At 37.0% G+C, this 25,055-nt stretch overlaps 2 protein-coding genes across 2 annotated transcripts; one reads left to right on the top strand and one right to left on the bottom strand.

Moving 5' to 3' along the window:
• Positions 1–558: 558 nt before the first annotated feature.
• LOC145580855 (uncharacterized) lies at positions 559–5,454 on the top strand. Its single transcript, XM_081637942.1, has 3 exons — positions 559–603; positions 2,219–2,635; positions 5,158–5,454. Exons 1-3 carry the CDS (start codon positions 559–561, stop codon positions 5,452–5,454), a joined length of 759 nt encoding a protein of 252 aa, XP_081494068.1.
• A 5,557-nt stretch (positions 5,455–11,011) lies between these two features.
• LOC145580854 (putative late blight resistance protein homolog R1B-16) lies at positions 11,012–15,925 on the bottom strand. Its single transcript, XM_081637941.1, has 5 exons — positions 15,867–15,925; positions 14,120–14,243; positions 13,534–14,038; positions 12,017–13,444; positions 11,012–11,889 (listed from the first exon to the last, which is right to left on the bottom strand). Exons 1-5 carry the CDS (start codon positions 15,923–15,925, stop codon positions 11,012–11,014), a joined length of 2,994 nt encoding a protein of 997 aa, XP_081494067.1.
• Positions 15,926–25,055: the final 9,130 nt, after the last annotated feature.

Genomic DNA, 25,055 nt, shown 5'->3' with positions numbered 1-25,055 from the left:
GAGCCGAGCCCTCACCGTTTCACAACTCATCAAAACAAAATAAAAGACTTGTTTTTGCCATCAAGGTCTGACAGAGGCCCAATTATTGGAATCTAAGGACATTCTATCCCCTCAGATAGGCCCGTCTCGCAGCCTACCAAGGGTCTCGGCCCAGCTGGCACCAGGGCCATTGAACACTGACATAGCATTCACAGCCCTTGGCATATAACAACAAAGCCAAGTCCCCAACCCCTCTTCGGCGTCCATGGGCCAAACTATCCAAGCTCTCGGCATCCTCAATCCTGAAGCGAGCTAACCCCAATCTCACTCTCTCAACTCAGATCTCTCGGCTCTCATCCCGTCTCTTACGCACTAAGCCCTCGACTTGCCAATTACTCAGTGCAACTAGGCCATCCAAGCCCTCGGCACTCAACCCCTCAACAGTCGCGCATTAAGCCGAGAGCTCGGCGTCCGAAGCCTAGCAACCCGAGCTCTCGGCCATCCCCTCAGCATCCCAGCCGATCCCGCACTCTCACCCCTCGGCCTGTCGAGCAAGCCCTCGCCAAGGCGCGCTTCGACATGGCTGAGCGCTCCACTAGACGATCCCTCGGCCTGAGGCATCAGGTACTCTCTCAACCGCTAAAAAAAACCCTAGTCTCAGCTAAGGTCCGAGAGCTAGGCTTGGCAGTATGACATCGCAAGCCCCCCGCATTGCGGTATTCCAAGCCCTCGGATCCGCACAAGCTACCCCTTTGGCCTTTCCGCACACCTGTTAAATGCTCAGCTCAGCTTTCCCTCAACTCCCTTGGCATGGTGCCAAAGGCCCTCGATCCCCGCGCCATGGCCGTTCCTTCGCTCAACATCATATACCCGGATCTACTCCCCGGCCATGTGTGCGAAGCCCTCGGCCTGGCAGCCAGCCCCTTGGTCTGGCAGCCAGCCCCTCGGCCTGACAGCCATCCCCTCGGCCTGTCAAACCCTCCTACCACTCACTGCTGCCCACTCAACCACTCCGCCACGCCTCAGCACTCCCTTCGATTCCTACCCTTCTGCGTAACCTCTCACACCCACAAACACAAGTCGAGCGCCCAACTATGCCCTCGACTCCCTCGTCCGCACAGCCAACCCCTCGGCTTTTACCCTCTCATCAAACCTCACATCCCTCCGCTCAGCTTGTCTCAAACTTCACTCACAAACGAAATCATCTCTCAGCTGCGCATATTCTCAGCTGTGCACTAATCAAAATTTCGGCCAAGCATAACATAATCACCCCGAATTTCCACTTTGCTTACCCCAAAAATTCAAATTTCAAATATGCTTACCCGAAAAACATTAAAATTAAAAATATCCCAAGTACATGATGAGTCTATTTTATATATATTTTTATTCCCGGTCCCATGGTCATATTTGTGCTTATTTGAGCTCTGCGGAGCTATTTTTATTACTAATATACATTTTCTAGTATTTTTGTAGAGTTGATATTATTTTGTAGGAATCTGCAGATTAATAACAATTCCCGAGCTTATTGAGCCACTATGAAGACATTGCAGTCAAATCATATTTTATGACCATCTATAGTACTATATAAAGAGAAAGGACCTTTTGGTTGATAAAAAAAAAGATGATTGATCTTGATAGATTACTTATATGCATACGCATGAATATTCGTGCGTCTCTGAGCTTGTATATTTAAAGCCCAAGGTCGAGCTAATTAAATTTGGTTCGATGATTAAGGGTTCGGTTCATTTGGAGTACTAATTTTATTAGTCCAATACTTGGATATCAAGAAGAAGGAAATTGGGCCAATTTATATAAAATCACAAGTTACGGATCCAAGGATCGAAGCAGCCCAATACGTTGCCCAGTTGAACAGGCCTGATCGGACGACACAATACCCAATTGGTTTGGCAGCTTCTATGTTTGGTCCGTTATATTTTAATTGTGCTTAGATGTAAAAAGCCTGCGTATTGCGGATGTTGGACGGAGCTTTACTTCTAGTGGGATTAGAAGTTAATTAGGAGAAAGTTGACTTTATCTTAAACTCCTTTTCCTTCTTATAAAAGGATGGAGTACGTAGGTAGTTTGGGGGGGGGGGGGGGGGGGGGGATTTCTTATAATTAGTTTTAGCCTTTGGTAGTTAGTTTATAGTTCCCTTTTCTTTTATATAATAGTTTAGTTTAGTTTAGTTTATACTGTAAAATCAGGATATCACTTTATTTCTTTCAATAGAAATTTGCAGGATGGTGGAAGAGGCTCTTCGAACCCGACAAAGATATGGCAGAAAATCTGGAAGTTATGTGTTCCCCCCAAGGTGAGAGTTTTTGTATGGAGATTATGTTGTGGGGCTCTCCCTACAAGCAAAGGTCTTCATAGGCGTATAGAGAACATATCACAGATATGTAGAAGATGTCACAGGGATGTTGAATCTGAGCTCCATGCTATTTGGGGTTGCGACCTTGTGAGAGGTGTGTGGGAGGAGGTAGGTGCGGTTTTTGATTGTCCAAGCTTTTCTATTGTGGCTGATTGGGTTGATTGGGTGCTTGGTTTGAGAAGTGCTGAGGAGAGGTGTAGGATTATGATGCTTGCGTGGGAAATATGGAACGAAAGGAATGCTGTGGCTAATGGTGCCGTGCCAAGGGTCCTTGAGGAAATTATTGTAATACCTCATATTTTTATACGTATTTTATTTAAAATAAGTATTTTGAGAAGTATTTAAATAAATTAAAATGTTTTATTTAAAGTATTTTAATTATTCATTTTAATAAGTTTAGAAATATTTTATAAAAGGAAAGTTTATTTAATTAATTATTTCATTTAAGTTGGGGTTTAATTTAAGAAAGTTTTATTTTAGTAAAGTTTTATTAGGGAAAGGATTAAGAAAGATTAAAAAAGGAAAGTTTAGGGAGAAGGGGTATAAGTATTCAACACTTGAGGCAAATTAAACTTTGCCCAGAGTGGAGAAAACCCAAGGTAAACTTCTCTTCCTTTCTCTTTATTTTTCTTTTTCTTTTTCTTTTTCTTTCTCTTTTTCCCCTTCCCCTTCTCAGCTCCCCCTCACTGCCGACCACCACCAGCAGCGGTGACCGTCGGCCGGCAGCAGCGGCAGCAGCTAACGGTAGCCGGCAGTGGTGGCCAGCTAGCTGTCGGCTGCCCTTCTTTTTCGAACAAAAAAAAAAATTAAAATTTTGTTTTAAAAACTAGTTTAATCCTAGATCTAATTATTAATTATGAGTTTTGTGATTTGATTTTTGATGTTTGATTATGAGTATTATGTAAATTAATTTTCAGATTTTATTTTTAATTGAAAAGCCCCCAATTTTTGAAACCCTAGGTTCTTGAATTATGAATTATTGAAAGATTATGATATATAATGGTTTAAACCTGTGATTAAAGTGTTTTAAGGCTAAATTACAGCAAGAATTAAAATATATTGCTGGAATTTTTGGTAGTGCATTAAAAATCAAGTTTCTTTATGGAATTTCAATTACCCATTAATTAGGATTAAAGTATGATGTTTTAAATATAATTTCAGTTTATTTTAATTAAATTATGAGGGGTTTTATAATAGTATATATTGCTGGAAATTTGTGTAGAGAGGATTTTAATACTCTTCTATGATTTTTAAATTGTAGGAGACTTTGAAGTGAGTGATTTCTATTAGTTGTGGCGACATTAAGATCGTATTCAAGGTACGTTCGCGTACTTAGCATAATTTTATTGATGTAGTAGCATGCTAAATGTGTTTAATTGATTACAAGTAGTATCATGCTAGATTTGGAATGGAAATTATGATTTGGATGTTATTGGTGATTGAATTATGAAGCATGATTTATTTGTATGGATTAATGGGTGGAAAATTATAGTTTGGAATATTGTTTATGAACCACACTTTTATTTATGGCATGTTAGAGAGCATGTTTAATTAAACTAAATGTTTAATTTGGATTGGAATATTAAAAGGGAATTTTATTATGGTTCATATAATTTTTATTGATGCTATAAGCATGAGGAGGGAGACATATAAGTGTCTATGAACACGAGGAATAAATTGTATGTTGGTGCCTTAGTGCACTTAAGGCGTTTTTAACACTGAGGGATAGGATTTGTGGCATATTGTGCGTTTAAGGTGTCTTTGGCACCGAGGTAGATTTAAAAAGGGTTCAACATTAAATATTATGTGGTCAGTAATTATTCAAGAATTAAATTAAAGTGTTTAATTGTTTGAATAATCATGATGTTTGATATTGTTATGATTTGAGAGTCATCACCAAGTTTAATAAATTGTAAGAAACGTAAAGTGAAAGAGATTACGCACCAAAACTCTTGGAACGTATATACCTTGAGTATGAACATATGGGGGGGAGTTATGTGACTTTATACTTGATCATAACTTCTACTGGAGTACAGGACGCTGTACATCCTTTTATTATTATGCGTAGGAATTCCGCCACTTACGAGTGGTTTTTTATGCTGGCACGGTTAGCTTCCGTGTCAGTAACCTCAATTTATTGGGGGAGGTTAGTGGGAAACCCGTTCAATGCGTAATCAACGCTAAATAAATTATGTAGTTGTCTAGTGAGAAATTTTGTTGAATGTTGTATGATTGAAAAACAGGTGCAACAAGGTAAGTTGTGTGTTGATAGGTAATTACATGTTAGTGTGTTATTTACGCTTATGTACTCAGCTTTGCTGATTATGTGTTTTGTGTGTTTGTTGGCCTTGTCTTTATCTTGGCCCTATGATAACCCATTTTTAGGGGAGAGTAGTGGAAACAAGTAGAGAGAAGCTTTTCAGGTGATGAAGCATATTCATGAATGGGCATGAGTGAAGAGCGAATCATGCTAGTTTCTATAAGTATATGATGTGTTTAATGCTTTAATTATTTATGATATTATTATTATGCATGCCTAACGCAAAAGTTTTGAAGTTAGTTTTGTTTTAATAAGGGCCTATAATGGTTCCAAGTTGTAGGTTGATTTTATTTTACTCCGTTTGACTTTACTTTCGTTGATTGACTTTTCAAGTTGACTTGTTTTGAATGGTTTTGAAATTAGTCTTCCGCTGTGTGTCTTTGATAATTGCCTTAGCCGTTTTCACGGTGGCGGTAATGTCTTAGATATTCCTATTTAAAGTTTTAAACAGGGCAAAACACGTATTTTAAAAGAAAGGAATTTCTAGGGTGTTACAATTATTGCCGCTGCTGACTCCCTACTAAATGCATTCAATGAGGCACGCATACCTGCTGCTGTCTCGCGTGTTAATCCCAGACAACGTGAGGGGAACTCGATGTGGTGTGCTTCAAGCGAAGGTGTGCTGAAAGTGAATGTTGATGTGTCTGTGTTTGGCGATGCTGGATCAGGCATGGGTGTGGTTATTAGAGACCATTTGGGGGAGGTTGTGAGGGTGGGCTGCCAGCAAGTTCATCAGGTATGGGATGCAAGTGTTGTTGAAGCTAAGGAAATGGCTCTTGTCTGAAGATGGCTATTCAATGCAATGAGAATAAGGTGATTGTTGAGAGTGATTGCGAGAGATTGGTGAAGCTGGTAAATGGGTCAGAGAATGATGGTTCTTTTCTTGGTTTGTTAGCTAAAGAAATCAAGTTTATTGCTATGTTTTTTTATAGTATTATTTTTACTCATGTTTTTAGGGAAGCTAATAATGTAGCCTATGCTATGGCTCACCTTTCCCCACTAGAGTACTCTACTAGAGTGTGGGTTGGGAGTTGTCCAAGTGTGGTTGAAGACGTAGTTGAGTTGGATTTTGTTTTGAGTTCTAATAATATGTTGTCGTCTTGGTCGGCTTTCTCAAAAAAAAAAAAAGATTTATTATTTTAATACTATTATTCTTCTTATTTTAATTATTGCTTTTAATCATGCTTAATTTAATTACTTTGATTAGTTTAGTTTTAATTATGTGCGAATAGTTTTTATTCTAGGGTTCTTGGGGATCCATGATTAATATGAAGGGATAATTTATTATTGTTGATTGTTAATGTGTTGGGTTGATTTCCTATTGATTGTTATAATGCTATGCAATTAGATTTGCGCAGGTTTAATTGTATGAGCAACACAATATTGATTCGAGATTCGAGAGATGAGAATTGATGTTTAGGCTTGTTTCAATAGGCAAGTTAATTTATAAATGGTTAAGTCAAGATTCGAGAGATGCGATTTAATACCAATAGGTTAATTATGTGATTATAATACGTAGCGAAAACCCTTTATAATCTGGTTAATTTATGCATTGATAATTGATTGTTATGTTTTATACCGAAGTATTAATTATTGGTGAAACTATGACCCTAGATATTCTTATTATTGCTTATTCCCTTAGTTTAATTATTATCATAGTTTAATTCCCACAATTCTTACTTGTTAATTTCTTGATAATTTAGATTATAATAATTTATTAGGAATAAAAGAACATTGTTTCCTTGTGGATTCGACCCTACTTCCCTATCTATTTTAGTTAGTGGTTTTAGGAATTACTTTTGATTAGGTGATACAACTTTAGCCTGTCAGTACAAAACCCAATTTAAAAACAGGTATAGCCGAAATTCAAATTCAAATTCAAAGATTCAAAATTTGCAAGTACAAAAACACAAACATGATTTCGGATTTACCAAGAAACGAATCAAAAGTTGGGAATTTTTTGCATACCTTCGAAGATCTTGATGAACTTGGATGAACACAATTCAATATGACTTGAAAACTCAAAACTCTCGATAATTTGGGAGGAAATTGGAGAGACTTTTCTAAAAATTCTCTAAGTGAAATGAAAGAGTGAGAAGCAAATTGAATAAGGTGGAAACTCTCATATTCAAAGCCAAGGGAGGGAAACTCCTTAAAACCCTGGCTTAAATGGGCCTAGGTGATACTTGAGCCCAAAATATCACCAATGAAGAATTAAGCTTAATTAGCATTCAATTATCATCAGTTAACTCTTAATACAAAGCTTAGACAAAAATCAAGACAAGTCATGCCTTCAGCAATATACATGGGGCTCAACCTAAAGAAAACATTCTAAAAGGAGCAAGGCTCTCAGTTGTCGATAGGCCGTCATTCATCATCCGACTTAGCTCTCAGATAAATTCTCAAAAACTGCTCAGTCATGTCAGCTAGAAAGTACTTATAACGCATTGCTTGGGGCTGGTTTTCACCGTTGCAAGTCGCTTGGGACTCTTTTTAGCCCACAGGTACATCTGAGACTTGTTTTAGCCCTCGAGTACGCCTCAAAATCTATTCCGACTTATGTGACAACTTCTCTAGTACTCATTCTGCGTGATATCCGAACTTCATTCGATCTCGTTCCCACATCATGCGTGGGGCTAAATGTTTGGACCAAGTCCATTGTCCTAAGCCCAGTGACCTAAAATTACGAAAATACCCCTCCATGATCCAGCCCATCATTAATCATTGCAAAGTACAGATTTACCCTTAATTTGTCCAACTAAGTACAACTTCTGCCACCTGAAAGTACAACTATAAATAGCTCTCCAATCATTAATGATGGTAACTTTTTCCTAATTCTCTCTCCTTCTCTCTCTAAGTACTCTCTCTCTAGAAAGTACATTCAATGACTTAAGCATCGGAGGGGCTTTCCCGGGTCACACCTCCCGGGGCAGCTAACCTTCCTTGTTTTGCAGGCCAAACTCTCGTACGTCAAGGCAGAACCCTCAGATATACCCTTGCTAGGCGGAGCCGAAAGTCATTTGGACATTCATTGGACTTAGTCTCTAAGACATCTTAATATTATTACCTTAACCCCGAGGAGAATTATTTTTCCAGAAACAAAATCACATGTACTCCTCAATGCACACATAATTGTACCATTTTACCCCTTGTTAAACTTCCTTTGTTTATCACATTGATAAACTTGAATTTACTCTTACCGTCACCCTCTGCTCCCACCCAGCGCAGTTGCCACCCCCCGCCAACACATCCCCTCCCCCAGTCCTAAACCCGCCCCGCTAGAACCCTCCCACTCCTAGGGATGTCAATGGGGCGGGGCGGATGTTGGCCTTCCCATCCCCATCCTCATCCTCACCTAATATTTTCATCCCCATCCCCACGGCAGGTCCAATATTCATCCTCATCCCCGCCCCAGCGGGTACAACTCCAAAACCATCCCCGCCCCACCCCCACTTGGATATCCATCCCCACCTATTCCCCATCAAAGACCCGCCTAATCCCCACCCAAGATCCACCTAATCTTCATCTCTCAAATACACAATTCTACATAATTAATATGGATTATAATAAAAATAAAACATTCTTAATATTACACACATTTTTGTTTATAATATAAGTGTCGTACAAATATTATAATTAATATTGTATTTCACGTAATTATTTTATAAATATTATAAAAGTATGTAATTTTGCTTTTAAAGATATATAGATGTGGGTATGAGGTGGGGATGGGGCGGGTACGAAGTGGGGCGGGTGGGGCAGGGCGGGTACAACTTAAAATCCACCCCGCCCCATCACCCATGGCGGGTATGGTTTTTATCCCCATCCCCGCCCCACCACCGGCCAAACCGAGACCCATCCCCGCCCACTGGGGCAGGGATGGAGCGGGTCTCCTACTTGACCCGCCCCACTGACATCCCTACCCACTCCCCTTCCACCAACCCTAAACCGCCCCAACACCACCAAATTGCCAAAACATAAAGTAAATTTTTTTTCTTCATAGTCTTTAAAGCCAATTTTGTGTTATTGTTTGGTGTTTAAAATCAAATAAAATATTTTTATGAGGAACTAAAATCAATCAAGACACAACTTTAATTGTAAATCTAATCACATTTAATAAAACTACTCATACGTAAGTCATTTTAAGAATCAATAACAAAAGGAACTAATATAAAAGTAAACATCTATACTAATCTATTAAAAGACGTTTATAAAAACGTTCATGTGCGACGTAGATTCTTTTAAATTACGCCACATCACTTCATAAATATTTTATGACGCCACATCACCTACCCAACATCTCTTTATGCCACATCCGAACACCCAACCAGTTATAACAAAGATGAGTATGTAACCATCTTAGCCCATTATAAAGCATGTTATAAATATGAAAAAAAAAATATACATAAGTGCAAACAACATTGATTTAATTATTAAAAAAAAAAAAACACATTCTATAATGTCGATTTCAGATTTCAAAAGCTTTTAAAAAAAATATCCTAATTGCACAATTACAAAAGTAACAACCGGGGAATGCATTCAATAATTTACTCACTAGTTATAACATTAAAAGAGGAAAAAGAAAACTCTTGAATTAAATTAATGAAGGCTTGAGTAATTCTTCAATGGACAAAGCTTAGAAGAATAATGTGCAAAACAAGAACGTACAGTATTCTTGTATAAGATCTCCACTAATTATCCTCTTTTAGGCCTATTATAAAAGCTTAAGTAGTTTTCAAAAAAAGAAAAAAAAAAAAAAAAAAAAAAAAGAAAAAAGCTGAAGTAAAATCAACCTCTTTTAGGCCTATTATAAAAGCTCAAGTAAAATAATCCAAACCATCCCTTTTGGACTCCTTTAGCCTTTAGCGTCCAAACAACAATTAAATGTCAAACAAGCTTCCAACAAGCGGGTTGTGACGGGGAGTATGCGTCCACAAGTGAGCTGAGGAGGAGGCTGCTCCTAGCTGCTTCTACTTCTTCCTTGGCAGGTTATGACATGCAGATTTCGGCCACAACCCGAATATGCTAGGATCTATATCTTATTGCTCACAAAACATGTCACCACAACCTAGGCACGAAAGAGAGTAAATGGTCCACCAAGTTGCAGGAAGCCTTCAAAAGCAGTGTATGTATAATGCAGGTAGTAGCTAATGCAATTGCTCCTAACCAACCTTGTCTTTGCAAGAGAATGTTTCTCTGCTGCGCTGCGCCACTGCAAGAGAATGTTTCTGCCAAGGTTCACAAAAATGAAAATTACTAAATACTCTCTTTCACAACAGAGTGGAACATAAAATAGGAGCTTATTGTGATGCATATAATCTACAAGTCGTGCAAGATCCCCATCAAATTCGATGATCGAACTTAATGTGATGCATATACTCTTAAGTCATTCATTTATGTGTGTTTGAGACAATATATTTATCCTTTTAGGCTTAAAACTATAGGGATATTGATTGTTGATAAATTATGTAAAGGGAATACCTTCAGACTTTGGCCAATTTATCACTAGACATTGGAAAGAAAGCAATATGTAGTTCTAGACTTCTAGAAGCTTGGATTGCAAACCGACATAAGCCCAAGGTTTTCAATTCAAATAAAACCGTGATCATCTAAGCATATCTACTATTTGAGAACTGCAAGAAATGGATAATTAATTGAGGAAACGTTAAGTGAGCAATATTATTAAGTCAAATCGAGTTCTACCAAAGTTTAGAAGCTTTGGGGGAAATTGTCATACCATACAAACATCGACTCACTAGTATTGTATTTAGCTATAAGATGTGCTAATGTATTACCTGCCTGACGAATATGACTACATTTAAAGGAAGTAAAAGCATGCTTCAATCTCTTAATGACTTCATACACCAGCATCAAAAGGGAGTATTCTGCAGCTTCTTGCTGAATATTATGCACAACATTATTTGCGTCACACTCCAATTCGACCTTCAACAACCCCATTTGGCTTGCAATTTGGACACCCAGCCTTGCTGCTGCAACCTCAGTCAGCTCCACATCCCACCTCGCACCTACCCTCTGCACTGCAGCAGCAATGATACACCCATTTTCATCCCTGATGGGCACACCAAGCCTACCAATCCGTCTGGACCAATGTGTGCATCGGAATTAATTTTATCCGCACCAGCAGCAGGGCAGCACCAGCTCCCATTTAGCACTGTCCCAGCAAGCATAGCAGGTTACTTGGTACTCTGTATTAATTAAGAGGGTTAAGCGATAAAAGTGTGAAGTAAATAAATTACAAAAAAAAAAAAAAAAAAAAAAAATTGTTTTGCTACCTTAGCTGTTTGAGTACTACTCGTGTGTTTATGTTGATGATGTTGACTTCAAAAATGTGTAATATCCAGATTCGGGATGTGGCTTATTTTAGGCCAGTCTGCCCCTTCTGGTTTCTGGCATCTTTTCTCTATCACTCTGTTGGGGTATCTTAATTGAAGTGTAGTGAGAGAGGTGAGGCAGCGCATTTCTTCTAGCAGTGCTTTCAGTTTCTCGAATTTAATAAGAAAGAGGGATTGAAGGGATGTCAAGTATTGAATCTCCTTTGGCAGTGTTTCCTCTTTGACATCATGTATTGTCAATGAAGTAAGAGAGTGAACAGATTTCCATGGTATCCCTTCCATACTGTTTGATAAATCGAGAGATTTTAGGTTGGTAAGATGCTCCATTCCCAAGTTCTCCAATCCCCTGCAATTTCTAATTTTGAGTTCTCGAAGAGAAGAAGCGAAGGTTCGAAATGCAACCTTAATTGTACCCAAATTTCCTATATCACTCAATTCGATATATACAGCGCTTCCCACAAACTCCGACCCTAAGGAATTGTATATGCATGAATTATTTGTACCAAACCTCTCCAAAGAGAATGTATTGCTTTGAGCTCTGCCTACTTTCATACATTTTCCCAGTGCTTCATTGACTCTGTAAAGATATAGTTTTGTTACAAGTGGACATGGAGGAATGTATGTCAATCTCTCGCAACCTCTAATATTCAATTCACAGAGACGAGGAAATGACGGAATGATAACAGCTTCCTTCTCCATCCATCTTATATCCCTCCACCATCCCTTTAATGCTGGCATGTAATCTAGCTGTAACATCTCAAGTGCCGGGAAGAATTTCGCTGATGGAGATGGTGCATCGCACTCTATGTACTCCATATTCCCCATAATCTCAAGGTGAAGATATTTGAGATGGCAAAGTTGACTCACTGATGATGGCAGATATTGCATATTCTTACAACAATATAATGTGATACTCAAAAGACCTGACACGCAACATTGCAATTTGGTACCACCATAGAAAAGTATTTTTTAACTTATGAAATTGGTTATTACAGAATAGGCTCTCCAGCAATGTCTCTTGACCTTCTTTGTAATAAGAATGAAGCCTACAACTTAATTTTAAAGTGTCGAGTTCTACAACAAGTGGGTTACCATACGATGGCATATTGTTTGAGTTAGCATAATGTAAAATTTCGAGATAACCTCTGAGGTTATTGACAAGAGCTATCAAGTCTCTAAGATTGCCTTTTTTATCTTGCTTCAAAGCATCATCATCCCCACGCACTATAAACTTCGTTAGTGTGTGAAGACTTGTTAATTTATACATCCCTGTTGGCATATGACTCAAATAACCACATCCAAATATATTCAACACCCTAAGATTTACAAGTTTGCTTATGTCCTCTGGCAGCTCCTTTAGTCTACTACAAGTATCCAAGATTAGAGTTTGTAGATTGTAAAGCTTGGTGATCGATTTAGGGAGAATCTCCAAATTTTGATTACGTGAGAGATCAAGGTACCTTAAGTGTAATAATTTACCTAGTTTATCTGGTAAGTTTCTAGTTCCCAAAGAAAACTGCAAATCCAATACCCTTAAACGACAACAATTTGAAATGATTGCATCCACATCCTCACTAGTCATACTTACTTCATTACTCAAATAAGTACGTAATTTTTTAGTGGGATAATTACTTGAGTGAAACCAGGTAGTCAAACCTTCATTGCAGTCATTTAATAGATGACGAACTTTCCCTTCAGAATCATTTGCACAAGCTGTCAATGTCATGGACTCTTTTGCTGCTACTTTTCTAGCAAGTTCATGCATGAGATCATGCATTTTAAATGATGTTACTTTACCAGACTTGTCCCCATGAATGTCTTGGAAAAAACATCTATGCAATAAAATTGATATATATTTTTCACCAACATCTTCCATGCTCTCATTTTTAGCACACGGAACAAGATATCCTTGTGCCATCCAAAGTTGAATTAAATCACTTTTCTCGAAGACAAAATCCTCAAGGAAGAGTGAGCAAAAGCTAAAACAACTTTTTAACTCGGGATCAAGGTAATAATAGCTAAACATCAATGTTGGCATTATGCCATCCTCACCACCACACATCTTAGCCAAATCAGTACTTTTAAATGACTGCCAAGTTGCTATATCTTGATTACGCAACAAACTGGCCACCACCCTTATGGAGAGAGGCACACTGGAACATTTTTTCACAATATCTCTTCCTATCTCAACAAGGTCTGTAACGGCTTCGTTGTCTTCCCTTTGTCCAAGTAATATTTTCTTGAACAATACCCAAGAATCCTCTACGGATAAACCTGGTAAATCATGTATTTGACATTTTCTAATAGCTTCAGCCACTTTTTTGGAGCGGCTAGTCACCAAGATCCTAGTTCCCTTTCCACCTAAAATCAAGAAGTTTCTAAGCTCATCCCATTTTCTACCATTCTCAGACCATACATCATCTAATACAAGTACCTTTTCCCTTCTATTTGATTTCGAACAATTCTTTGCAAATCCTCAAATTTAAGCTCCTCCTTACTTATCATCTTACCTAGGATATCTTTCGTGTCAAAATTCAAAGACACACAAACCCAGTACATATTTTCTTTGAATGCTTCTTTAATCCTATGATCATTAAACACGAGCTGGGCAAGAGCAGTTTTTCCTAAACCCCCAATCCCAACAATAGTCACAAAAGAAATATTTATCTCCGAATCATCTTTTAACAACAAATTCACTATGGCCTCCTTGTCAGCATCTCTCCCAATAATATCGTGTTCATACACATAAGAACAGGTTTCCTCTCTAATTTTTACAGGCTTATACAGCTCACTAAACCCAAAATCCCTACGCTTTTTAGCCAAGCTATCCAACTTCTCTCTAAGCTTCTTAATCTCATTTGACTTATCAAAAGAAAATATGAGTTGGTTATTAGAGGAGAAGAAGTGGCGTAAATTCTTTAACATATTACCACCAGGCATTCCTTTTAGCTGATGAGCAATGGTCTTGAATTCATCCAACAAATCATCAGCATCATAGACAGCATCCTTGAGGTTCTGGACCCAGTACTGGCCTTCATTTGTGAGCTCCTAGAACTTGGAGTCGGCATCTAGGAGGCACTTGTTGATGATTTCAACAGTTTCGAGCAACTCCTGAAGCTCAGATTCATATTTAAAGATGGAGCATAGCTTTTGAACTTCTGCACACTGTAATGTCGCAAACATCGTCTGAGCAACAGTGAGTGCAGTAGCAACATCTATGCTACAGTAAAGTATTCAAGAAGAAAAAGCAGAGAAAGGATGAAGAAGCTATCAAGTATAGAATGATCAAAATATTCTTTTTGTGGTAGGTGAGAAATGCAAGCTATACAACCATCTATAAATAACGAGTAAACCTTAGCTTTTTCGACTACATAAGATGCTTAACGGTCATCTTTAAAACTAACGGAAATAAAAAATGAGTTTTAACATTTAAAAACTTCAATTCACATGTAGTTGGACTGCCCAATGATGAATGTTCTTTCAAAAATAATACAGTTAAGCTAAAAGTGACATAGCTGGTCCTGAATTCACACGCTTATAGAATGAATCAATCCTCCATGTTCAATATGTCGCAAGTATCCAAACTTTGTATCTCTAACAATGTGCTAATATGGAAAATATTCAATTTAAATCACCCTGTAATTTGTTAATAAGGTATCAGTTTAATTATTTTAAAACTAATCACATGCATTTGAACTGCCCATTTGAACTGCCCAATGATGAATGACAACAGATTCTCGTCTGCAAACTTCATCATATTATGTAGTGAATTCTCGAGAAAATTCCAACTTAGTTATTTTACTATTAATATTTATTTTATTATTTTTTATAACTTCTTTATAGTAATCAATCCTCCATGTTCAATTAAATCCTCCAAACTTGTGCACAATAAATTATGGCAAATAATTCATTTAAAAATCATCCTCTCTAAAACACGGAGTATATTTTAAAACTATATTCCCACGAGTTGAACTGCCAATTAATCAGTTGAACTATATTATGAGTGCAAAAGACCAATATACAAAGCACACCCTTAAGAAAATAACAAAAAAATCAGTAAATTGAACTAATAATGTGACAAATCTAACACTATCATAAGATTCAGAACATTGCAGGAAGCCGATTATGGCCTAAAATAAGAAGTACCTGAAATCTCAAAAGCTCAGAAGGCAGTCCAATGGAGAAGACAAAGGTCAAAACCTGCTTTAATGGAGAGCTCAGAGTACAAGATCTTCAATGGTGGTACAGCATTATACCAGAAATTAAAATGAGGGGATGACGATAAAGAAGCTCGAAACCATGTATGTAGTTATAACTGGTAATTAAGGGGAAAAATTAGGGTTTTATAAAATAATTTAAATTGAATTGGGGAAATTGAATTGAGGGTCATTGACTCATTGATTTACACAGAACATTTAGGTTTTAGGGGCGTTTGGTTCGCGAATTATAGGTATGAGGTATGATCTTAGAACGACTAAAACCGATATTATATGTTTGGCGCAAATTTTAGCTGGTTTCGCGATAAGCTATAACTGGCTAGTCCCGTACTGTAAAAATGCATATTTTCTAAAACGGCTATTTCACCAAATGCCACTGAGTAATTTAAAAATTCACCAAATGCCATCGGACTTTTCAGAATTCACCAAATGCCACCCAGTTTTTAAAAAATTCACCGAGTGCCATTAATGACCAACGGCCGTTAACTCCGTTAGTCATTAGGGGTTAATCATGACACATGTCATGATATAATTGGTCAATTTATCTTAATTTATAAATTAAAAAAAAAAAAAAAAAAAAAAAAAAAAACAAAACCCCAACAACAGCAGCCCAACACCACGCAAACCACCTACCACAATCCCCTGCTCCCACCAGCACCACACCACCACAGCCCAAACCAGCCATTAATAAGCCCACACTGCTGCTTCACCCCATCAACAACACCAACAGCAGCGACAACAACCATCAACAACAGCAGTTGCAACCACCAGCTCCACCTACAACCTTCACGCAACCACCACCAGCCACAACAACAATAACGATAACAGCAACATCAACAACAACTTCCATCAGCCAACGCCAACAACACAAACTCCCACGCACTCCACCCCTGCTTTCCTTGCAACCACCCCGCAGCAACCAAACCAAACAACACCTCCCAACTCCAATCTCTCATCTTCTCACGCATCCACCAACAACAACAGCCACCTAGCAGCCACCTAGCAGCCAACAATTGCAACCCACATTCATAACCCCTAACAAAATTCGAGCCACCCTAACCCCTATCCCATGAAAACCGACCACCCCAACCCCCTCTCCCATGAAAAACCGACCACCCTAATCCCCAAATCGACCACCCTAATTTTGGGTGTTACGGGTTTCAACAAAAGGGGATAGGATGGGTTACGGTTTTCAAGTGGAATGGGGGATGCGATTTCAGGTGGTGGTCAAGGTGGAGAAAGAGTCGGGACAGGGAGGGGTTGGGGGCCAGTTTAGGGTCGCCGGCGATTGGGATTTGGCGGTGGGTAGCGTTGCGCGCAGGGGAAGGGGATTGGGATTGGGATTTAACCACCACCTTGTGTGGGTGGTTTTGGGGGTTGGCGGTGGGTCAGGTGGGGTGCTTAAGTGTCGGCCGGCCGATTTTTGATGGTTAAGGTGGTGGCCGGCCGTTTTCCGGCGAGATAAGGGTGGGGCTAGGGTTTGGTGGTGGTGAGGGTGGCTGGGAAAATTTTGGGGTTTTGTTTTTTTTTTTTTTTTTTTTTTTATTTTTTGTTTTTTTTTTTTTAATTTTTTGTTTTTTTTTTAATTTTTATGAATTAAGATAAATTGACCAATTATATCATGACATGTGTCATGATTAACCCCTAATGACTAACGGAGTTAACGGTCGTTGGTCATTAATGACACTCGGTGAATTTTTTAAAAACTGGGTGGCATTTGGTGAATTCTGAAAAGTCCGATGGCATTTGGTGAATTTTTAAATTACTCAGTGGCATTTGGTGAAATAGCCGTTTCTAAAAACAAAATGAATATTTTACTAGAAAATAATGAACATTTAGTAATTAACATTGCATGATCAAAGTGAGTGAAAATCAATTGGCTAGTCCCGCAATTCCAGTTTTCTTTCTCTTTATTCCGATGTCTTCTTCGTTATTCTTTGCTCTTTCGCCATTCTCGGCCTCCTCTTCCGCCATTTCAACATTTCGTATGTGATGATTTCTTTTTCATTAATTTTGTGATTTCCCGGCCTATTTCTTTCTTGTTGAGGTTTTGTTGTTTTCCCCAATTTTGATTGTTATTTCAATTAATTTTTTTTTTTTTAAAAAAAAAATGAATTACCCATTTTGAGATTTCTTTTTAGGATTTTGGTTATTAATTTATCAATGAATATTATAATATAAGAATAAAATAAAGAGACTATGAAATAGAAAAAAAAATTGTACATCTAATGTTATATAATTGAACGTCATTTACTATAAAAACGAACGTTTTATACAACTGAACAAACACAAAAATTTATATTAATTAGAAAAGAAAATGAGCATTTATTTTATAAGAATGAACATCATAGTGCATGAAAATAAACATTTAGTTATTGAGAAATACAAAATTATTGTAAAATATGTTAGTTAGAAAATATTTACTTGTATTATGATAAATGTTCATTTTTGAATGAGGGACCAACCAACTCTAGCTGGTCTCAAGACTAGCTAACAACAACTGTATGTTTGGTTGTCAAAAGTATGAATTTTAAACTCATACTTCAAACTCATGAGATATAGGGTTTAGAAACCTTTAGAGGAGGTGGGTTTGACTCATTCCATTCTCTTAAGTATAAAATACATGGTATTAGGGTGATCTGATGAGATTCCATTTCAAATGTTAGGGAGTTTGGGGTCCATGCGGACTTCTAGTCAAAATTTACTTTTAAGTAAAGATGACACTAGTCTGGGCTAACCAAAAGTCCGACACGACACATTAATGTGCGTGTGGGTCGTGGGCCAGGCCTGAGCCGCCTTTATTTGGAAGAAGCACGATTAAGCACGGCACGGCCGGGCTCGGCAAGACAAAACATGCTAAATTATTCAATGAAATTTTGCTTATGCACGCAAGTCAGGACACGATGGCTGGGGCGACCTTTTGAAAACTTCGGCCCGGCACAGTGAAACTTGCCGGCCGAGCCTAACTAACCCCAAAGCACGTGGACCGACACGAGGCATGGCCCAAAGCATTTTTACTTTTGAGAAAGAAAAATATGAATGCATGTGATGAGTAGAAAATGAAAACCTAAAAAGGTTTGAAAACATTTGTTACTAATAACGTATAGCATTTATTTTTGGCAAAAATTGCTAATAATATGAACAAGGTACTCCCTTCGTTCCGGAATATCTTTGGACGTTGATTTTTTTCACTATTTGTAACACCCCCAAATCTCCCTCTACGGAAATACTAGTATAATACATATAGTTGTACCGTAGAGATAGACTTAGGAGTGTTACCTCCGCATAATTACGCAAGGCTACTCAAAATACTTAACTCAATAACAAAACTTGCAGCGGAAAACTCAACTTTCTTTTATTAATGCTTATAAAAATAGTAACATTGTTATGAGTACTCAAAATAAAAACCAACATTCCTAAACTAGGTGAAGTAAATCCTGGGACTCTCATATGCTCATTCATGACTCCGCCTGAAAGTAGTCAACACTGCTTACCATTATGGTAAATAGGGCGAACCAAAACAAATAGGAAATACGGATTAGCAAAATATGCTAAGTACGATAAGTGCAAGATAATGTAAACTCAATTCATTTGCAAACATACTTTTAAAACCAATTCCAATGATTAATCCAATAATTCCAAAACTCATGATTCAAAACCAATTCTCAATAATCTCAAAACAATTCCAATAACTCAATAAGTAAATAGAAATGATTTATAAAACCAATTTCTCTTTTTAAAAACCAATGATCTCAAGATACTCATAAATAATACCAATAACTCAATAATTCAATAATAGTGATTATTAAAATCAATTCTTTTCAAAAACCCCCAAGCTAGTCTCCTACTATTTCAAGGCTATTCTTGGAGAAAGACTAAGTCATACAAAGTCCATAGTCTTCAATGAATCCACATAGTAGGATTAATATAATAATCATGCTTGTAAAGCTTTTATAATAATAATTCAATAATTCTCATGAAATTCCTCTTTGAATAAAATCTACCTTTATTATAGTTTAAATCAAAACTCCTTTTGTATTTAATTCAATCAAGCTTTCAAAAACCCTTTTAAAAACTCTTTAAATCAATCCAACATATTCTTAAAAATCCAAATTCCTTTGAACATAATAAATAATTTCAAACCATTCAAAACATGATATTTAAAATAAATCCTTTTATTAAAAACAAATATTAAAAGCAATTCCTCCAACCATACTTTATTTCATAAATTATAACTCAAATCAATTCAATTCAATCACTAATAAAATCATATGAAACATGTTATTCAAACCAATCACTTTCAAAAGTATCTAGCCACCTAAACGTACCTTGATTTTGAATATCAATCAATACTTCGCACTTTCAAAGTTCAATCACGAATACACCTTGCAAATAATATAACCATAAGGTTATCACAACATAAACTCAAATCTAATGTGCATGGACTATAAAACTCTTTTAAAATAATACTTTAATATAAAATTATAACTTTGAAACAGGTATTTGTATTTTAGAAAACTAACTATGAAGAAGATAAAGGAATAAAATTAAAGAGAATTGAATTTCGTTGGAAAGAATAGGCAGAACTTGCAGAGGTCATAACTCCTTCAATATAACTCCTAATTGGGTGGTTCATGAGCCTAACCTCAAGGATTTTTTGAGAGGAACAATCTTTTGTGACACATCAGTACCCCAAAAAATTGACCAAAAGTGCCCGAAAACTGGCTTTAAAGGTATACGGGCTAATTTGTGTAAAAAGAGGAGAAGAAAGTATGAAAAGGTTTAGGGAAAAGAAGAAGAATAAGAGAGAAGAAGAGAATTGAGTTTTGGTGTGAAGAATATGAGAGGTATGAGGGGGTATTTATAGGCTCTCGAATGAAAGAATTATGGTAGGGAAATGTAGGAAGAATTATGGTAAAAAGTATTAAGGAAATTACTTGGAGAAGAGAGTTAAAGAATTATGGAAAGTTAAATATTAAGGTGATTAAGAACAATAGAATTAAGGAAAATGTGTTGTCATGAAAAATAATATGGCAAAAGAGATTACTTGGGGAATAATCAAGGATGAAATAAGGTAGGGAAATAAGATGATCAAATCTTTGTGAGATGGAAAATAAAATTAAGGAAAATAAGAGATTTTAAGGAGATAATAAATCACCCAAAAATCCATCATGGTGGCCGAAAATTTGAGCTTTCCTAAGCTCATATTTTCGGACCTCCCTTTAGATATTTAGGGTATCAATTTATTAGTTTTAAGGAAATAATTGTGTAAATAATATATATTGTATAAAATAATTAATTAAGAAAATATCAATTATTCACTAAATAAACTCACTAAGAAAATCAGATTTTCTACACTTAGAAAATCCGAAAATCATAGCTTATTATTTAGGAAATTTGGACCTCCTAATTAAATAACTAAAATATAATTTCACTTAGTTAAAGTATCCGAAATATAAATAATCTGGGTTTTAAAATAAAATAAATGGATAATAAATCTTATCCAAAATCCAAAATAATTATTGAGTTTTAAAATACTTTTGGTGCCAAAATTTAAATATCATTTTGGCTACAAAATTCAAATAGTAAAATAAATTACTAAAATACCCTTTAAGAGAATACTAATTAATTAATTAGAAATTACGTTTTAAAAATACGGGGTATTACACTATTCATGTATTAGCTTTGACCATAAATTTTTACTAACATAATAAAACATATTTTATCATAAAATATGTTGTTTGATAGGTATTAATATAAAGTTTCATAATATAATTTTGGAAATTTCGGAATTTGTACCTTGAAAATGGGGATTGTTGAATTTTGGTACCCGTTAAAACTTTATTTTATTTTGGTACCCGTCAAAGTTTAAACTTATAGCTTTTGGTACCTCCGTCCATAGTCCGTTAATTTTTCCGTTAGTAGGGTCCAGTCATGCTCTTGCCACCTCCCAGCCACCCTTTCCTCCTCCTCAACCACTACATTGCCAGCCTCCCTCCCTGTACCGCCTGCCGGCGACCGCAAAAACCACCCCTTCACCTCCAAAACAAACCACCGACACCAACCAACACCACCTTTCACCACAAAATCCACCAGCCAACACCACCTTTCACACAAAAAACACCCATGCAGCCCCACCGCGTTCGCCTCAACCACCGCCCTAACAACAGCACCCAGGCAGCCCACAATCGACCACCATCAAGCAGCCCACGCACCAGCAATTAACCATATCGGAACTAACAGGCAACATCCCACAATCTACACCAAAACCACCACCGCAAACGTCAAAGCCGCCACAACCATCGCATTCGCCTCGAACACCGCCGCCATGAGCGCCCTTAAAGCCATCACCGTTGTTCTTGTTGTTGTGTGATTTGAGGAGAGAGACCCTAAAACCTAAAAAATAAAATTGATTTGAGGGAAAAGAGGAAGGGGTGGTGTTGGGGGTAGCCAAGAGTGGGAAAGGGGAGGGAGATCGGCGGGGGAAAGGGAGGGGGTGAAGTCGCTAGCGCCGGGAGAACGTATGGGCACCGACAGCCTGCACGGGGAGGGGGAAAGGTGGCTGACGGGGAGGGGGGAGGAGTGGCAATGGCTGGGTTTTGTTTTGTTTTTATTTTTATTTATTTTTTTTAAGTTTTTTTTTTTAAAAAAAATTATTAATTAATTAGATAATGGGCCCCACTAACGGAAAACTTAACAAAAGTTGGACGGAGGTACCAAAAGCTATAATTTTAAACTTTTATGGGTACCAAAATAAAATAAAGTTTTAAACGGGTACCAAAATTCAACAGCCCTCATTTTCGAGGTACCAAATTCCAAAATTTCCTATAATTTTTAAAATAATTTTCATTACTATTTATTTATATAAAAATAAAGTCAAACTAGTGCATTGACATGTGTGCCATGTTGATTGTGTCAGATATTTTGGGACGGAGGGAGTAATACTATTTGGTAAAAAAAATGGTTGAAGTGATTAAAAAAAAAAACCCAAACATGTCAATTATTATATGGAGTATTATGGAACAGAGTTATAATTAGGTATTCCCTCCGTCCCAAAATACTACTTGGGACGATGGGGTGGACACTTAGTTTAAGAAAACTACAAGTATGTCCATTTAAAACATTTGTTATTATATAAAGGATTCTCTTTTGTATTTTTATATTGTAAGAAAACAAAAAGTGGGAGAGATCGATAGGGGTAGTGAGGAGAGGGAAAATGTAGAATTTTAAGGGGTGTTTGGTTCATCAAGTTGGAATGGATTGGTATGGAATCTCATACTTGAGAGGTATGGATTCTAAAATTCATACTAATCCAAAGTTGTTTGTTTTTATAGTTGGAATGGATTATGTCCTTCATTAATAGAGTGGATTATGAATCTTAAGGAGAGGGGTGAGTGTGGGATTCCATGGGTGTGGGGGGAATTAGAATCCCTTAGCTATGAGATTCCACTACTAAAAACCTTAACCAAACAAAAAACTAGATGGAATGGATTCTAACTCCATTCCTATCCATTCCAAATGATCCAACCAAACGACCCTTTAATTGGGTTTTGGGATTTGGGTCCCAAAGAGAGTATAGGAAAATATTTTTCTATTAGTTGTCCCATTCCATATTGGTAATGTATCAAGTAGTTTGGAATGGACGAAAATGGTAATTGTGTAAAGTATGGTGGGACGGAGGGAGTATTAGTTTAGTGGCACAAAGCCACAAGGGGCTTATGCGCCCATTAGTAAGTAAAGACGCTATCATAAATGAGTTTGTATGTGCTTATAATTAATGTTATCTATAATATATGCTACCGTCACTATACTTGCTACATTAAAGTCATGTTCAACAAAATTAGAGATAGCAGGTAACTTTTAGCGATCAAGTAACTAGTAACTTTAGTAGTCGAAGAGCAGGTAGCTTAGTTAGTACGTAGCAGCCTATTGTGTAGAGGTTAGATAATAAAGTAACAGTTAATGTTATAAGTATTTGACAAATTAGCGGTTTGAATATTAAAATACAATAAAAACCATAATATATTATTATTTTAGAGAAGTAACCTAAACGATACCTCTACTATTAAGTGCTACTTGAACCACTTCCTTGCCAAACATTTTTAACCTTTTCCCTAATAATGTGGTAGCCTAATCAAAATGCTACCTACTATCTCAATGCTACTGCCAATTTGCCAAATAGAGCCTAAGTGAGTTGGATCATCTAGCAAAGTGGCTTGCCACAAAGTTAGTGCTCTAATTCTTCTTCTGTAGGACATTTCAATTCTCACTTCAAAATGTACTACTAGAACTGCAGTGGTTGATTCAAGAATTATTGGCACCCTGATTTTAAGTTTTCCGTTGATCTCCTAGGTCCGGGATATTGCTTTCCACCTGGTGACTCATCATGGAAATGCCATGAGTCATCGCATGGTAAGAGCATAAGAGAAACGAATAAGAATCCAAGGCTTCAGGGCTTCCAATATACATAGAGACATCCACAACCAGCATTTTCAAGATTTATACCCTGTGATACAGAGATGAATATAGCAGAATTAGCCACAAAATCAGAGTCATTGTAAAAAACCTAATGAAAGCTAAATTTGAGTGACCGTACATGTTCATTGGACTTACATAAGCCCAAGAGTTTTGACTTTTTAGCATATAAGAGCATCTCTGGTCAGATTTTGAAGCACTGGAAAACCTAGAAAGTTATTTTGAAGCATATCTGAAGCCTACATGTAAGAAAAAACACATTTAGTTACCTTTGCATCTCTTTGGAATAATAATATTACAATAACAACCTGCAGCAAGTTAAGTGCCATATTCCCTTCCATTCTAAAAGCTTCACTGCATATTAGATATAAAATCTCTACCGTGTCAATAAACTATAGTAAAGGTTGATGTTTCTGCAAAGGATTACAAAACTTAAAATTACTAATCAATAGTTTCTTAGACTTTGTAACAGAATGTTTTGTACTGTTTCATCTTATTTTATTTTTGAAAAAAATTAGTTCAGAAAAAATATTTTGATATTAAATAAAATAAAGTAAACAAAATTTCAGGAAATTCAAATGAATAAGTTTAGACAACATAAAATAATTTCAGATACAATAATATAATAGAAATTTTGTCAAAAACCACAAACTAAAAACACTTTTTTGTGAAAAACCACCCACAATAAAAAAAAATGTTGTAAAACACCACCCAAACTAAAAAAAAAGTTGCAAAAAGCCACTCACTGTTGAAAACAAGTCATTGACCGTCCTCCCCCGGCGTTGACCACACTCCCCACCCCTAGAAAATTCTAGAATTCACCGGAAAAGTTTGGCCGCCCCTCCCCCTCCCCCTCGAAAACCCCTAACATTCACTCCCCCCTTGAAAACCCCTAATATTCACTCTTCCTCCACCTCGAAAATCACTTCGACCACATTTTCCGGTGGTAGTCTGGGGTTTTTCATTGTTTCAAGTGAATTTTAAAGGTTTTCAGGGGGGGAAGGGCGATCGGACGTTTTCCGGTGAATTCTAGGGGTTTTTAAGGGGATGGGACGGGTGGCCAACACCAAGGGAGGGAGGTCATCGCCGGAACATATGGTCAACAACCTGTTTCTGGCAGTGGGTGGCTTTTTACAACATTTTATTTAGTTTGGGTGGTTTTTTACAACATTGTGGGTGGTTTTTCACAAAAATGTGTTTTAAGTGGGTGGTTTTTCACAAAGTTTCCTAAAATAATATAAGCTCAAAAAAATTAAAATAATTTCAGATATTAGGTCATATAAAATAGAAAGGCCTTAAATTATTGGGCTATTGATTGACGATAAATGTATAGGGAATAC

This window comes from Chenopodium album, chromosome 15, assembly GCF_948465745.1.
Source record: "Chenopodium album chromosome 15, dcCheAlbu1.1, whole genome shotgun sequence".
In the NCBI taxonomy this organism is placed as follows: domain Eukaryota; kingdom Viridiplantae; phylum Streptophyta; class Magnoliopsida; order Caryophyllales; family Amaranthaceae; genus Chenopodium; species Chenopodium album.
The sequence above is the reverse complement of the archived record's forward strand: the minus strand, read 5'-3'. Positions and strand labels throughout refer to the sequence as shown.